Genomic DNA, 12,019 nt, shown 5'->3' with positions numbered 1-12,019 from the left:
ATGTCACTGAGCATCCTCAAGAGTTATCAAGTGTCACAGAGCAACCTAGAGCATCACAGAGTGATTTTCATAGAGTGTCTTAGAAAGTCCAAGAATCATTAAATGTCCTTGTGTCCTGGAGAGTCTTTGAGGGTAACAGAGGGCCAAAGAAGACCATAGTGATCCAAAGAGTGCCAAAGAGATTCATTGATCAGTTACAGCGAGTCCAGAGGTGGGCTACAAAGATGATCAGAGGGTTAGAGCATCTCTCCTATGGAGAAAGGCTGAGAACTGGGGTTGTTCAGCCTGGAGAGGAGAAGGCTCCGGGGAGACTTCGTTTCGGCCATTCATACTTGAAGGGTTCTTATAAAAAAGGATGGAGACAGACTCTACTAATGTAGATAATGTTAGGACAAGGGGGAATGGTTTTAAGCTAAAAAAGGTGAGATTTAGACTAGAGGTTAGAAGGAAATTCTTCGCTCAGAGGGTGGTGAGGCCCTGGCACAGGCTGCCCAAAGATGTGGATGCCCCATCCCTGGAAGAGTTCAAGGCCAGGTTGGATGAGGCCCTGTGCAACCTGATCTAGTGGGTGGCATCACTATGGCAGGGAGTTAGAACTAGATGGGATTTGGGGTCCCTTCCAGCCCAAACCATTCTGTGATTCTATGACTGAACTTGTACCCAGGTAAAAGACAAAGGGGAAAGTGTTTTAATGGTTGTCTTTGTTTGTCACCATCCAAAGCTGTTTTAATTGACAATAAATTTAAGTCAGTTTTCCCCAGGTTAAGGCTGTGTTGTGTGTCAGGTTAACTGGCATTTATCTCTTTGTCTTTATCTTGACCTGTGATTTTTTTCACCTTGTGTTCTCCATGTGTTTCTGAGGAGGGGGAGTGACAGGTTGGCTGGGTGGGCTTCTGACAGCTAGCCAACACACCATCTGTGTTATGAGTGCATGTTTGTGAGGCTACCATTGCTGGTAGGGCACCCAAGGTGTGCCTCCCTTAGCTCTCTGCAGGCTTTCTCCTCATCACACCTTCCCTCACAACACTGGGCTTTTGTTAGCAATAGGAGCTGCTGTTGTGCAGCTGGGCCTGGCTGTTTCTGAGCTGGCCCATGAATCCTTGGAGCAGGTGGGACAAGTCACAGCAGCAGATACAGATGGGGAGGGGGGTGGTGAACATGCTCTCTAAGTAACATGATTTAAAAGAACCTCATGCGGTTTTAATTTATGCTCATTTCTCCATTTCTCCTAATTGGAGGTTGTCTTTATTTAAACCATTTAGAAAATTAGCCAAGCCATTTTCACTGCGCTCAGGGGAGAAGGAGGAGTTTCTCAGGCTGTTGTCTTCCAGCTCTTCTTCCTTCCCTGCCCCTGTGAGTCAGTGGTCACGTAAGACCTGCTGCTGTCAGCATTTTTACAACTTTGGTTGTGGGTCAACAGCTCAAAGTCTCATGGTGATGGAATCACTCCAAATGTCCCCACACCACCCATGCCAGCTATTATGTTTTCTGTTTTCCCATTTTCAAACTCATGCTCTGGATGTTACATTAACACTTCAGATTTCCACTTTCTAGCCTTCTGTTCTACTCTCACATCCGTAACTCACTCTAGTTGGGCAGAATGCTACTGGTTTAGTGGAGCTTGAGACACCCAGAACTCTACTTGCACGCGTTGTTTCCTGTGACTCCTTTGCCTTGCACTCTCACACCTTTTGGCAAAGAAGCATCCCTATTGCATAGCGTCCTGTCTTTTTTTTTTAAACCATATGGCAGCTACCACTTTCACAGCTTTATGAATTTCTGAGTTTTCCTATTTTTTAAGATCACGTGAATTGTATTTTTCCATTACTTGATATGGCCATCAACTCAGGGTATTATTTGTTAAACAAGAACAGGGGTTCCCTGGATTGTAATTCTCAGCATTATAGGTTGTGATTGTACAAGAAGGCAGTGTGTTGCCTACCAAATCATAGAATCATAGAATATCCTGAGTTGGAAGGGACCCTTAAGGATCATCAAGTCCAACTCTTGACACCGCACAGGTCTACCCAAGTTCAGACCATGTGACTAAGTGCACAGTCCAATCTCTTCTTAAATTCAGACAGGCTCGGTGCAGTGACCACTTCCCTGGGGAGCCTGTTCCAGTGTGCAACCACTCTCTCTGTGAAGAACCCCTTCCTGATGTCCAGCCTAAACTTCCCCTGCCTCAGCTTAACTCCGTTCCCGCGGGTCCTGTCGCTGGTGTTAATGGAGAAAAGGTCTCCTGCCTCTCGACACCCCCTTACGAGGAAGTTGTAGACTGCGATGAGGTCTCCCCTCAGCCTCCTCTTCTCCAGGCTGAACAGGCCCAGTGCCCTCAGCCGTTCCTCGTACGTCTTCCCCTCCAGGCCTTTCACCATCTTCGTAGCCCTCCTCTGGACACTCTCCAACAGTTTCATGTCCTTTTTATACTGCGGTGCCCAGAACTGCACACAGTACTCAAGGTGAGGCCGCACCAGCGCAGAGTAGAGCGGGACAATCACCTCCCTCGACCTGCTAGCGATGCCGTGCTTGATGCACCCCAGGACACGGTTGGCCCTCCTGGCTGCCAGGGCACACTGCTGGCTCATATTCAACTTGCTGTCTACCACGACCCCCAGATCCCTCTCTTCTAGGCTGCTCTCCAGCATCTCATCGCCCAGTCTGTACGTGCAGCCAGGGTTTCCCCGTCCCAGGTGCAGGACCCGGCACTTGCTCTTATTGAACTTCATGCGGTTGGTGATTGCCCAGCTCTCCAACCTATCCAGATCCCTCTGCAAGGCCTTTCCACCCTCATTCGAGTCCACAACTCCTCCAAGTTTGGTGTCACCAGCAAACTTGCTCAAAATACCTTCTATTCCTACATCCAGATCGTTTATAAAAATATTGAAAAGTACCGGCCCTAAAATGGAGCCTTGAGGGACCCCACTGGTGACCGCCCGCCAGCCTGACGCAGCCCCATTTACCATAACCCTTTGGGCCCTGCCCGTTAGCCAATTGCTCACCCATCGTATGATGTTTTTATTTAGCTGTATGCTGGACATTTTGTCCAGTAGGATCCTATGGGAAACCGTGTCAAAAGCCTTGCTGAAGTCCAAAAAAATCACATCAGCTGGTTTCCCTTGGTCCACCATACGGGTGATCTTATCATAAAAGGAAATCAGGTTAGTTAGGCAGGACCTACCCTTCACAAACCCATGCTGGCTGGGACCAATGACTGCATTGTCCCCCAGGTGCGCCTCAATACGTTCGAGAACCATCTTCTCCATGATTTTACCAGGCACTGATGTGAGACTGACAGGCCTGTAATTGCTAGGGTCTTCTTTCTGACCCTTCTTGAAAATCGGCACAACATTTGCCAGCTTCCAGTCTACCGGGACCTCTCCAGACTCCCAGGATCGTTGAAAAATAATTGAGAGAGGTTCCGCGATGACGTCCGCCAGCTCCTTCAGCACCCGGGGATGAATCCCATCCGGACCCATGGACTTGTAGGGATCCAGGTGGAGTAGCAGATCCCACACACGTTCAGGGTCGGTTGGGAGTTTGTCATCCCCACCGTCCCGGTCCTCCAGCTCGGGGCACCCTGGGTCCCGAAGCCCATCATCGGCATTGAAGACAGAGGCAAAGAAGGCGTTAAGCGTCTCTGCTTTGCCTATGTCATCGTCTGTAAATCATCAGCTGCAGCCTACATTGTTAGCAGTCACCACATCATCTATACCAGTCCTATGGGTGGGTTTGCTCACGGGTCAAAGGTAATATTCAGAAAATTGCAGTACTATTGCAGCACTAGGGTTTATCTTAAAATATTGTACTAATGATGTTCTAGTGCAAAGTCTCACACCAGCGTGTTAATCTAGAGGTGGAACAGACATTAAGACACACATCTATGATAAGGCAGATGACATAAAAGGGGACTAAAAGTGTCCTCTAGAACTGTCATGATCATCTCTGGGTTTTCACCCCCTTTTGTATTGTGAGCAAAACAACCAGTATTGTGTTTGTATCTTTGCTTGCTGGGTGCCTTACCCCAGCCTCACACTGCCTCCAGAGAAAATTCTCCTTCCTCCTACCCTGATGTTTTGCTAATTTGTTGTCAGCCAGCACCTGCACAGATCTGTGCTGCAAGCTCTGCCTTGGCTCATTGACTCAGCTCTGGGTCAGGCTGGCTGGCTAGGCCTGTTCTGGTTAGCCCTTTAGCCAGTCTTGCATGAGGAACATTATTCACTATGCCTAAAAGGCATCAGACTATGTAAAGCTCATGCACAAGCAGTTGCTTGCATCAAACATGCAGATTTTCCTGAATTTTACTAGTGAAAGGGTTGCAGAAAGGCAGGGCAAGGCAAGGATCTGCTTTCATGTCCCACATAAGGAGGAGGTTGCCCTGTGGGACATAGGGAAGGCAGTGGCATTTCCAGAGACCTATGAGAAGCTGAAGTTATTCTAATAATAACTGAACAGGCCAGCACTGATCCCAGCGAAGTGCATAAGATAACGCCAGTGCATGAAAGAACAGGGCTGTCCTGTGCTCCCAGAGCTATGAGGATGATCTCAAATTATTACTTACCATTATTTAAGAGTCACAAGGAATTAAGGGCAGTGTGGGGGAAAGGACAATAGCAATGAACTGCCTGAAAAAAAGGAGGGACCCTGGAAGTGGTTGAACCTTGAAGGCAATATTATGTGGGAGGCAAAAGGGAAAGAGAGTAGCAGCATCTCCAGGCTATCCTAAAGGGGAGCCGCCCCAACAGTAACCTTTCTTCGCCTTTTAAGACAGTCAAGTGCACTAAAATCATTCACGACCTGCTGACACTGGCAGTGCTGTTTTACTTCTTCCATAGTTTTGTCTTCTGAAAACATACTTTCCCTGTCACTTGCAGCAGAGAGCCACAGCTGTGAAGGGAATCAGCACATCTCCAGGTGACTGTGGTGGACACAGTGAGACAGCTGAGCTCCACTGCTCCACCCCACCAAGGGCTCCAGCCCACTGTGTTTAACCATGTCTGCTACTCCTTTACCAGTTCCCTGAGGGAAAAACCTCACCTGAAACTACTCTGCTGTGAGAATGCTGAAGCAAGGTACAGCCCCCTCACCTGCAGGAGCGCATCCCACAGGGAGATGGGTGGGAGAGGGCTTCAGCTTCTGCACCAGAGTTTAAAGACCTGAGTTTGACGCTTAACAAGGGGTAAGCTCCCATTGCTGCTCCAGCTGCCAGGAGCAGTGGGCAACTGTTCTCATCTATACTCTGCTGGGTTCAGTGCTTCAAGCTGGCTTCCCACAGTCTTTCTTCAGCATTTACCCACCTGTGTGAGCTCTTCTGAGTCTGTCCCTTACACTGGGACCCTCCCTGGACAGAAAGTTCCCTGTAGGCAAAGGACATGAACAAAACTGTCAGCTGCAACTCAGGGAAACTCTTCTCTGCTAGGCAGTGCAAAGGAAGGAAAACACACTGAAATGCTAAATGCCCTTCAGTTCCTGCCTTTGGCTGGAAAATGTTTTTGACTGACTACTCAGGAAGGTTTCCAGCACTGCTCAGCTTCCTTTAAAAACACAGAGACCATGCAAATCCCTCCATCTCCATTTTTCCCCAGATGAGTAAACTCAGTCACAAGAGACTTACCTAACACTTTGTCACAAACAGGTTAAAGATAACCATGTTTCCCACATCACTATCTAGTGCTCTGTCCTCCAGACCAAGCTTCTACCTTTAACCTAGTCCATCAACCCAAGCCAGCAACTCTTGCCATAGCTTGGACTAATCAGCTCCAAGGACTGGGCATACAACGCAGTAGCAAACATGGGGAGCATGCACTCTTACCTGATAGGAGGGACAGGTTAGCATAGACAAATGAGATGGAAACAGAACATTCCTACAAGACACAACTTGAATTTATATTTATTATATATATATATTTATATATGTACCTTTGTATAGATTAAACTGGGTGGAATTTTATCGTATATATTTTTTGGTATAATACATACAAAACAGGAATGGGAATGTAGCAAATACAAATCATTACATTCCTTGAACAAACTCTGCCACATTGAGACTGAAAAATTGCATGCAATGGGGAGACATAGAGAAGGGAAATAAGTTCTATTTAAAAAAAAAAAAAGAAGCAAATACAATCTAGGTACAACTGTCAACAGAGGAGCAGCACTATATATAGCAAACCTGTATAAATTAAAAGTAAATTTCACTCTGACATCTACTATGACTTAAAGTGCAACAAAGCCTTATTTACCTACAGAAAACAGGAAAAATTACCCCCTCTCCCTATTCCAACCTTTCCCTCAAACAAAACAAAACAAAACAAAACAAAAACAACTAAAGAATATACATTATCCACAGTCCTATAGAGACACTTACATCTACTCAGTAGCACCAAGAATCTGATACGGGTATAATTAAAATCAATTAAAACTCAGGAGCAATGATAACATTTGTTTGCTGCTTTTGCAGACTTCCTGCCCTTTATTAGTGTCTGGGAGAAGGAGGCAGCTCTCCCTGTGCTGAAAGCAAAGGTGACAGTGTCCTCTTCAGTGTCCCAGGACACCTCTCTCCACCACTGGCCAAACCATTCTGGCAGTAGGCTAGAAACACAGACACACAGTGAGAGCAGCAGGGGTTATGCTAAGGGGATGGGACAGGAAGCTGAGGCCCAATTTGTGTGCCTGGGTGTCTATAGGTCTACACGCACACATGTGCATGCGCATGGAGGGAACAGAACTATCTACACAGAGCTGAAGGGTTGTGTGAGTCCAATACACGCGGTGAGCCTCTTTGGTGAGAGGGTGAAAGGAAGGGGAGGGAGGGAGAGGAAGGAAGTCAGCACAGGTCCCCTCTTGCGAGCCCCTGGTTGTGCCATTTCCCAAGGCCAGGGGCCTGTGCACCACAGTTCATCCGTCTCCACATGCCACCTCTCGGCAGGCCTCAGTAGCCAAAGGTCTCCTGGGAAGCATAGACCATGTAGAGGAAGCCATCCTCATCCTTCTCCTGCTCATAGATCTCTGAGATGGGGGTGGACACACTCACCATGCTGTGCTGGTTCACCAGCAGGAAGAAAGCCTGGGTGGGATTCAGCTGCAAGCGACGCCTGGAGGGGCAAGGGCAGGAGGACCTGGGTCAACTCACTGTGAGAGCAAGTTCTGCCTCCCCCCACGATGCTGTTCACATAGGACTGGGCCAGCACAACCAGGACCTCCTCCCATACGCTCAGGACATGCTGCTAGTGAGCCATGCTGAGCTCCTAGGGGTTCTAAGGTGTCAGGAGTTGGGGCTCTGCAAAGCTCCTTTCTCCAAATGCTGCTGCGTTGGGCAAAGCAGAGGGGACTCTTCCATCGGAGCTGAAGGATAAAGGAAGGGAACCGAAGTCCCCTTTGTCAGCTCATGAAGTAAGGGAGAGGTCATAGTCCTTCATCAGGTGCTGGGTATCACTCACACACATAACTTGTCCATACTACAACAAAATGTTGCTGTGTTTTTTCTGTCCTCTATCCTCACCCTCAGCAGCTGCCTTTGCCTCACCCTCACCCCACTTCTCTGTGTTCACAGCACGTCAGTCAGGGCCACCCTACTCACCGGATTATTTTGACCAATTCACTCATGTTGACATGGTCTGGGACAAGGAACTTGGTCTTGTCCAGCACTGGCAGCTGTTTCTCCCCTTTATAGCGTTCAATGATGACCTGGGGAGAAAGTCAACAGCAGGGTTAGCCTCAGTTTACAGTGCCCCAAGCCATAGCCTCAAGGTCATACAAGTGGAGAAGTTGAGGTAAGGCCCTCCTTGTTTCTCCCTGCAGAGAAACAAAAAAGGACACAAGCAGTGACCACCAGGTTGGCTGCAGACAGCTCTTCAGCAAGAAGTCATTCCCAAGCCTGTCTGCCACAGCCAAACAGTGGAGAGCATCCAAGATAAGTGAACTAAATATCAACTGCTCTGGCTGACTGAGAAACAGGATGCCCTAGTGGACTGATGCCTCCCCTAACATGCAGGAGATCTGTAATAGCAGCAAAATGTATTTTAACATCACTTTCAGACTTACCAAAAACTGAGCTAAGGGCCCAACTCCCCATACACATGGCGGAGAGGATGGGGGGAAGAGAAAGAGGAGCTTGCTCAACCTGATCAGTCCTGACCAGACAGCCTCTGCATAACAGGAGACATTTTCCATCCCTTCTGTGCCATGAAGCTGAGCTGCTGCAGTTCAGCATTACCCTGCTTGTTTAGGAAAAGCTGTGGGTATTCCCAAATAAGCAAAGTTGTCATAAATAACTGCAAAGTCACACCAACACAATCCTTCTAAAAGGCGGGGTTGGATTTTGCCAGTTCCTTGCCTCATGATAACAGTCAGTCACACTGACTCCAAAATGCATCAGAACCCATGGCCATTTGTCTGGTGGCAGGGGGCTTCCATGGCACTTCAGCACAGTGCCACCAAGGGAACAGCCCAGCCTGTCTTCCTTGACTTTCAAGAGATTTTGCTTGGCAAAGTTCTTACCACACCTACACTCACGGAGCAGCATGCATAAATCATGCTGCCCAAAAGATGGCTCCATGGATCCAGAAGGAACAGGGAACACTGGGATTTGCCTTTGGGAATACTGCTTGATTTGACTTTCTCTTAACTATTTGGCGGCACACCAGCTTCTGTCAGCAGCAGCAAGGCAGCTCCTGCTGCCTGACCACAAATAAAAGCACTGAGCATCTCTGGGGTCCCTGCAGACCCAGTCAGAAGTGCAGTGGAAGAACACCCAGATCCCTTCCCAGTGCAGAAGGTCTCCTGCACACCCCATTCCCACTCCTACTCTCTCCCTATGCAGCAGAGGCTGCCCTGGAGAAGGGTCCCCTCACCAGCGCTTGTCTTGCTGGGAAGGAGAGCTGTTCCCAGACAGCCAGAAGAGTCCTGAACACCTACCAGACAGGAAGGAATCACAGGACAACACACCATTTGTGTGGCTGCACCTTCATCAGGAGCAGCCCCACATACACAGCGCATGCAATGCCATATGCCCCGTGCAGAGCTGTGGGGAACAGTGGGGCCAAGGGCAAGGATCCCAACTGGGATTTGCCTGTGGCCCTTCACTGCCTCTCAGCCCCTGCTGTGGCGGAAGGATTGCGGAGGTGAAGCTAAACACAAGCAGAAGCAGCAAGGGAAAAGTCTGGAGTGAGAACAAGGTGGTATTCCCAGACACCACTCTCAGCTTTGTCTTGCAGGGTGACACCACTGCAGCCTTTATTTACCACTGGCTGCTGAGACTCATTTCTCCCCTGGAGAGAAGAATCACCAAGGGTGTTGGCCTGGAACAGATTGAAGCCCAGCTGGTAACAGTGCTGGAGAGAGGCACCTTGCCAGTCACAGCAGCCAGCAGAAGGCAGGGGACTGCAGAACATTGCACTCAAGCCAAGCTTTGTTCCCCCAGGAAACAGCAGAGAGGTGGCTCAGCTCCTTCCACAGCCTGCTCACCACTTGCAGAGCTTCCTCCTCAGGCGTAACAGGAGGAAGTGTCCCCTAGCACAGGAGTGTGCCCTAGCACAGAGCCTGCACCCCAAGCAGTGCCCAGACAAGGGAGTGGCACAAGGCACCTAAACACCTCTCGAAGAGCCCATCCCCAAAGGTCACAAAAGGTAAACCCAGAAGCCAAAGGAACAGGACAACCAACATATGAAGGGTCCCTCAATCCACCCATGTACTCACACTGGCCATATGTCTCCTCTTTTTCCAGAGCAAAAGACCATGAAAAAACACATATTGCTCCCTTTTGCCATATAGGGTCCTGCTAAAAGAATGATTTTATGTATTTACATACCTCCTAACTTCCCTTACTCCCTGCAGGATGAGAGGCAAGCACAAACAAAGTTATCCTATCCTGTTCAATTTGAGTTTCACTTTCACAAATGAATATTTTGGCTACAGGTTTGGAATGGTCCAGTACTTTGGAACAGTCTCAAGGGGCTGGACTCTCACAACAGCCACATACAAGGATAAAGCTTGGGCCGCTGGGAGACACAGAGGCAACACCTGGAGCTCAGAATTTTAACAGGAGTGTACACAAAGGGACAGCAACGCAGCAACTGCTTGCACGTACACCTTCAGCTGTAGAGGGCCCTGCCCTGTACACCTGGGTTGTGCCTCATTTCTCACTCGTGTGTAACAAAGACAGGTAGCTATCTTTAATTACCAGACAGTTCCATCCCACCAAGAAAAGCCTTTGAATTAATCCAAGAACGGGCTGAGGAGGATGTCCCAGCTGGTAAAGCAACAGCTGCATTGTGCCTTGAGCAAACACAGGGTCCATCATGTAGAACAGCTCCAAGAGTTTCTATTGCCAGAGCATGAGCTGCTATTTGGGTAACAGCTAAGGAACACGTGGCCAATGGATAACAAGTTCTTGTGTAGCTCTGGAGATAAATGCATGATCAAATGCTAATATTATATCCCTGAAACCACTGGGCTTGTATACAGAACCACCTCTCCCAAGCTGCTGCCCCAGCCCAGGGGTTCCTCAACATGGGACAACCCCCTCTCGTGGTAGGACCCCTCCTCAGACATAAAGCGAGCTCGGCACAGGTGGGAAGGCTTAGGGCAGAGCCTGGGGAGACACGGTCCCACTGCAGCAGGGGCCTGAGCAGCATTCACAAACTCAACTCTTGTTGTGGGGCCCAGACTGAAGAGATGGAAGGGATTTTGTTAGGGAATGGGAACAGATGTTACAACCTGACATAGGCAAGGCTGCTGTGGCTCCGTGTAGCAAGGCTAAGGATGTATTCCCAGGAGCCATGTGCACACACAGCAATGCACGTATATAACACATACAGATCTCCATACACAGCCAGCCACACAGATCAACGCTCCTGTGAATGCTACCATCATCAACAGCCTCCCCCTGTCCAGCAGAGTGGGGTGGAAGTCCCTCAGTGGGAATAGGTACAGTGTCCCCTCAGTCCCAAAGGCACTCCAGCATTTACTCATATCAATGTCTGTTGGCCTTGGACACTGGAGCTGAGGGTCCCTGGCACAGCCCTGGCAGGAGCCCAGGGAAGGCTGTCCCTTCCTCTGAGTACATAACTAAAGTTTCCATCTACTGCTGTCCTGAGACCGGGTATTATTTTGGGTCCCCTAACTGACACTGCATCTCTGTGCTCCTCTGTGAGTGTGCAGATGTGTTTGTTTGTTTAACCCTATAACCTGGCAGATATTTCTTTTCACAGCACAAACACAGCCTTGGCTTTCCCTCTGCAGCACCGCTGTCCATGAGTCACCAGATCTCATTTAGCTGAGAATTAAAGTGCTCTGGGCTTGCTCCTGTTGCTACCCCCAGTGCAAGCTGGGTTGAACAGGATTGTTCCTCTTTGATTTTAGACCCTTCAACTCAAAAAAGCTGGTTTGAAGCTTGCAGCTGCTCTTCAAAGGCCCAACTTCAATGGGCTCCAGAAGGAGAGTGCTGGAGCCAATAGCTGGTGAGGGCAATGGGCAGGCATAAGCTCAGCCCATCCTCTAATGGGGCAGAGGATGGGTTTCTAAAGCATCTGCTGCAGGCTCTAGCTAGAGCTCCCAGCAAGGAGGCATGAAGCTGAGGCGGAGTTACCCCACAGCTGCCTGCCAGCCTCAGCTGGAGGTTCCTTCCCAGCAGAACTAAGTGGAAGCAGCACCCCTTGACACACACCCACTGCCTCCTCAGTAGGAGCTGTGTGTTCCTGCAGTCAGCATTTCTTGCCATGGAAATGTAGCCAGCTTCAGGAAATGCGGAGACAGAAAGCTAGCCCCTGGCATAAGGTGGATAGGAAAACACAGGACAGCCCCCAGCTCCTGCCTATCTCCTTATGAGATGTGTTAGAAAATCTTAAGCACAGACAGGCATCATTCTACAATGTGATTTTCCTTCAAACACAAACAGAAAACTCCTTCCTTCAGGTAGAGTTCAGGTTATCTACTCCTCTGTCTCTATTGGGCAGAGACAAACACACCAACAGTGCTCTTCCCATGCAGTCCCCCACACCTGCACCCCTTCCTCACCCCC

The 12,019-nt window shown here is 49.1% G+C and overlaps 1 protein-coding gene across 3 annotated transcripts in view; it reads right to left on the bottom strand.

The window, feature by feature from the left end:
• MAP1LC3A (microtubule associated protein 1 light chain 3 alpha) overlaps positions 1 to 12,019 on the bottom strand; it is a 54,158-nt gene that overhangs the window by 32,236 nt on the left and 9,903 nt on the right. Inside the window, exons 3-5 of one of the 3 annotated variants that reach the window (XM_027473120.3) lie at positions 7,580 to 7,686; positions 7,034 to 7,094; positions 5,298 to 5,357 (exon numbers count right to left, since the gene is read on the bottom strand). In XM_027473120.3, the coding sequence (XP_027328921.1) occupies positions 5,325 to 5,357; positions 7,034 to 7,094; positions 7,580 to 7,686 (201 nt within the window). In that variant the 3' untranslated portion in view covers positions 5,298 to 5,324. Of the gene's footprint in view, positions 1 to 5,297; positions 5,358 to 5,878; positions 7,095 to 7,579; positions 7,687 to 12,019 lie in introns of those variants that run through there. The other 2 variants (XM_072026279.1, XM_027473118.3) reach the window with 2 other exon arrangements.

The sequence above is a fragment of the Anas platyrhynchos genome, chromosome 21, assembly GCF_047663525.1.
Source record: "Anas platyrhynchos isolate ZD024472 breed Pekin duck chromosome 21, IASCAAS_PekinDuck_T2T, whole genome shotgun sequence".
NCBI classification, from domain to species: Eukaryota; Metazoa; Chordata; class Aves; order Anseriformes; family Anatidae; genus Anas; species Anas platyrhynchos.
The sequence above is the reverse complement of the archived record's forward strand: the minus strand, read 5'-3'. Positions and strand labels throughout refer to the sequence as shown.